The sequence below is a fragment of the Silene latifolia genome, chromosome 1 (genome assembly GCF_048544455.1).
Source record: "Silene latifolia isolate original U9 population chromosome 1, ASM4854445v1, whole genome shotgun sequence".
NCBI lineage: Eukaryota > Viridiplantae > Streptophyta > Magnoliopsida > Caryophyllales > Caryophyllaceae > Silene > Silene latifolia.
In genome coordinates this window covers 81025360-81030080 of record NC_133526.1, presented here as the reverse complement: position 1 = coordinate 81030080, position 4721 = coordinate 81025360, and the positions used below count along the sequence as shown (strand labels likewise).

The 4721-nt window shown below is 40.2% G+C and overlaps 1 protein-coding gene across 1 annotated transcript; it reads left to right on the top strand.

Moving 5' to 3' along the window:
• Positions 1-3267: 3267 nt before the first annotated feature.
• Positions 3268-4369, top strand: LOC141649347 (peroxidase 57-like). The gene is made up of 2 exons (XM_074458041.1): positions 3268-3442; positions 3602-4369. The coding sequence occupies exons 1-2, from the start codon at positions 3287-3289 to the stop codon at positions 4367-4369; spliced, it is 924 nt and encodes a 307-aa protein (XP_074314142.1). The 5' UTR covers positions 3268-3286.
• Positions 4370-4721: the final 352 nt, after the last annotated feature.

The window sequence follows — 4721 nt, the reverse complement described above, 5'->3', positions numbered from 1 at the left end:
TGCTGTTCACTTAATTAATCGACTACCAACCGATACACTTAACAAGAACACGCCCTATACTCTCCTATTCAAACGAGAACCAAACCTGCAAAAGCTCCATAACTTCGGATGCCTTTGCTTTCCGTGATTACGACCCTACACCTCTCACAAACTACAACCCCGTTCTGCTCAATGCATATTTCTTGGTTATTCCACGACGCAAAGTGCCTACTTATGCCTCGACCCAATTACTATTCGTATATATACATCTCGTCATGTTCGTTTCATTGAAGATACTTTCCCTTACAAACAACTTCTTCAACTCAAAAACTCTCCTCCGTCTATCGATCCTAGTGACTGGTGCTCGTTCACCTTACCCCTCCTGCACTCCTCCCGTGTTGATCCCTCTCCGTCCCCATCCATTACACCCACGGCTGTATCACCACCCACGACTCCTGCCACGACCCCTGGTACCAACTCCCCTGCCACTCCCGTCACCACTCCTATCCACAACCCATCTCCCACGACTTCACCCACAACCGTACAAACAGCCACACCCTCCTCCACCCCCCCTCCACCTCCTCCCCCACCGCCCCCACCATGCCCCTCCACTCGCCTTTCTCACAATATCGTCAAACCCAATCCTCGCTACGCCAAAATAGCCACTCTCTCCCCCACTTACAGCACCCCTACCACAGTAAAACAAGCATTCCTTGATCCCCTATGGCGGGCTGCAATGCAATCCGAATACGATGCCCTTACCAAAAACGCAACCTGGTCATTGCTTCCACCCCCTCCCGACACCAATGTAATCGGCTGTAAATGGGTTTTTCGCCTAAAATACAATCCCGATGGTAGTCTCAAACAACATAAGGCACGTCTCGTCGTGAAAGGTTTTCATCAATGCCCCGGTATTGATTATTCTGAAACATTTAGCTCCGTCATTAAGCCTACTACGGTACGTTTATTGCTCTCCATTGTCGTCAAGGCTGTTCATTACGTCAACTTGACGTCAATAACGCATTTTTGCAAGGTACGCTGACCGACACCGTCTGTATGGTACAACCTCCAGGTTTTGTACACTCTGATCATTCGACTCATGTCTGCAAATTACATAAAGCCATCTATGGATTGAAACAGGCTCCACGAGCCTGGTTTACCGAACTTAAAAACTATTTACTGTCCTACGGTTTTACGAACTCTATATCCGACTCCTCGCTTTTCATCTTAAGACGAAATTCTGTTACTTTATATGTTTTAATTTATGTTGATGATATAATCGTCACTGGCCCAACCACGACTGATATAACGACCTTTATCACCGCCATCTCCCGTCGTTTCTCCCTCAAGGACCTTGGTCCTTTGTCCTATTTCCCTAGCGTAGAAGTAACCCCCACAAAACACGGACTTCACCTCAACCAATCTAAGTACCTCTCTGACCTCCTCCTCAAATACAACATGACTGATTCCAAGTCGACATCGACACCTATGTTAACTCACCCGCGCCTTACTCGCCACTTAAACGAACCCGTCCACGATGAAACAGCCTATCGTGCCATTCTAGGCAGCCTACAATACCTCTCATTTACTCGCCCTGACATAGCCTTTTCCGTCAATAAACTTGCCCAATACCTAAATCATCCCACTATCATCCACTGGACAGCCCATAAACGACTACTACGCTACTTGAATGGCACCATTCATTACGGTATCCACCTATCCCGTCACAGTCCCTTCAACCTACATGCTTATTGTGACGCGGATTGAGGTGGCGACAAGGATGATTATGTCTCCACTAATGGTTATATTGTCTTCCTTGGTGCCAACCCCATTTCGTGGTCATCTAAGAAACAGAAAGCTCTCTCATGTTCCTCCACCGAAGCCGAATTCCGTGCCGTTGCCAATGCCACATCCGAAGTATTATGGCTAAAGGCTTTTTTGTCCGAGCTTGATATGCCTATCAAGACTCCTTCTCCCCCTGTCATATTTTGTGATAACTTGGGAGCAACAAATTACTCCGCCAATCCCGTATTTCATTCCCCGAATGAAGCATCTCGCTATCTCGTTTCACTTTGTTCGAGAGCAGGTCAACTTGGGTACTGTTCGCATTCAGCACATCAATGGCGATGACCAGCTCGCTGACACGTTAACTAAACCGCTTGCTAAAGATCGTTTCTTTTCTATCGCATCCAAGATTGGACTTACTCTCCGACCGTCCATCTTGCGGGAGCATATTAAGACTAATAATGTCCATATTCCGAAGCCCGCAATCGCTGCTAAAGACTCATCGTATATTCCCATCTAAGCTTCATATCTTTTATTATAGAAACTATATTATGTGTATATCTTTGTTAATATCTTTTAAGTATTCTCCAAGCTTTGTATCTAGGCTAATCTCGTCTCATGTACTCACTATATATACGTTGTAATTCTCATCAATGAAATTCATTCAATTATCAAAACCTTATAGAAAGAAGTAATTGCCTAAATTCCTGCATATGTAATTTTTTTCCGGAATATTGTTTATGTTTATCCGGCATATGTCATCTCATTATCTCAACATGATTATTATTATTTAAAAGATTAAAACATGCATATCCAAATCCAACCATTACGATTTCATATTTTCATATACAAAGTTTATCCGTTATGCATACCTTTATATTATTGTACTCCATTTGATCTCAATGCAAGTGCAATGGTAGTTTTTAAAATAAAGTTTTTCATTTTCATGTCATATTTAGACAAATTTCACAAATTTGAAACTTTTAACTCTAATGAAAAAACTTTGAGAATATTTCACATATTTCATTTATGAGTGTCTCATTCAATTGTTTATTTTTAAATATTTTACATGAATTATTTAATCATCCTTCTCATCATAGTCTTTCTGCTAAATTCAAAAGAAATAAATCACGAAGCGAGGAAAGTTTAACCTATCTTACTTTAATCAGAACAAAAATGTTAAAATCATTATTTTAAAAAAACGATGTCTACTCTTGCCGGCAAATGTAACCCTTAACAAATGATACAAAGATGATTAATTAGTTTGAAAACAATAATCAATTATAAAGTCAACGTTGATATATTTTATGCGATATTCCAAGTAGTATTCATTCACTCGAGACTTTTAAAGTTACAACCACCATACGACCCACATTATTCATTCCCCTCTATATATACTCACTTCTAACGTAAACATTCTCATAAGCTAGCTACACAAATATCCTTTTCTTATATTCGAAAAAAGTGAAACAATAATGGAGGGAGACACATAATTATGTCAATGTTCATCTTATTTGTTACCATGCCTGTTACGTTAAGTATTCACGTTGGTTATTATAGTACCAAGTGTCCACAAGCAGAGTCCATTGTTCGTCAAGTCGTTATAGACCGATTTAGTAAGGATAAGTCGATAGCTGCAGCCTTACTCCGTATGCACTTCCATGATTGTTTTGTCACGGTAGCATTTCTTCATTAATTATTGTACTTAAATGCATGTAAAACACTCCTTAGTTAGTATCACTAGTAAATGGAAGCAATTACAAAAATATTTCAGTAATTTTCTCATATTATATTTATAGGACGACAAAGTTATATTAACAAGAATCTAATCTTACAGGGTTGTGATGCGTCTATACTGATCGACTCAACCGATGACAATCAATCCGAAAAAGAGGCCGGACCCAACTTGACCGTCCGTGAATACTCCCTAATCGATGAAATCAAGTCCAAACTTGAAGCGGCGTGCCCTAACAAAGTTTCTTGTGCAGACATCATAGCCCTTGCAACTAGAGACGCAGTTGGCCTAGCCGGAGGCCCAAACTACAAATCTCACACTGGTCGACGTGATGGTCTTGTTTCTAGAGCAAGCGATGTCGACCTTCCAGGACCATCCTTCACCATCTCTCAATCCCTAAAAGCATTCCTAGCTCGGGGCTTGACCTTAAAAGACATGGTTGCCTTGTTGGGTGGTCACACAGTTGGCATTACTCACTGTGGTTTCTTCAACGATAGATTATCCAACTTTCAAGGTACCGGAGCTCCGGATACTAGCATGGATACGAGTTTAGTTAACAAGCTTAAGGGAGTTTGTAGTTCGAGTAATAATCCTCGTGTTGATCGTACGACGTCGTTGGACCAGGACACACCCTTTGTGTTTGATAACAAATTCTACAATGAGATTAAAAGTAAGAAGGGAGTGCTTAAAATTGATCAAAACTTGGCGGATGATCCATTAAGTGCTAAATGGGTGTCAAACTTTGCTGCTAATAATACCATTTTTCAAGAGGGTTTTGTCAAGGCTATTCTTAAGTTGGGAAATATTCAGATTCTTCAAGGAAATGGTGGAGGTGAGGTTAGAAGAAATTGTAGGGTTTTCAACAAATAAATTAATTAAGTTCTTTTTTTATTGTACAAACAAAAGGATTAATTAAGTGTAAGTGTAATTACCTTCTTTATTATTGCCGTTGAATTGTAATTTGAGTAAATTAATAATTACTCCCTTTTTTTATACCACTTTTCTAAACTAACTCCCTTATGAAATTTTTTTAATAATTTACTCCCATAAAATGTTCTCAGATCAAAAATTACACCAATTTGCACTTTCAGGTGAAAAATCTTGATTAATGACTGTTTTGCCCCTGTCTTCCTCCCCCATTTGTAAAACGTGTTCTGGACTTCTGGCACCATTCGTCAACACCACCATCTCCATCTTTAGATGCGAGCTCGGAATCGGACCT

Bases quoted from the DNA above. Each gene is read 5' to 3' on its own strand.
- LOC141649347 (XM_074458041.1), top strand. From the start codon at position 3,287: ATGCCTGTTACGTTAAGTATTCACGTTGGTTATTATAGTACCAAGTGT. The intron at 3,443-3,601 runs GTAGCATTTCTT...CTAATCTTACAG, and splicing joins TCCATGATTGTTTTGTCACG to GGTTGTGATGCGTCTATACT.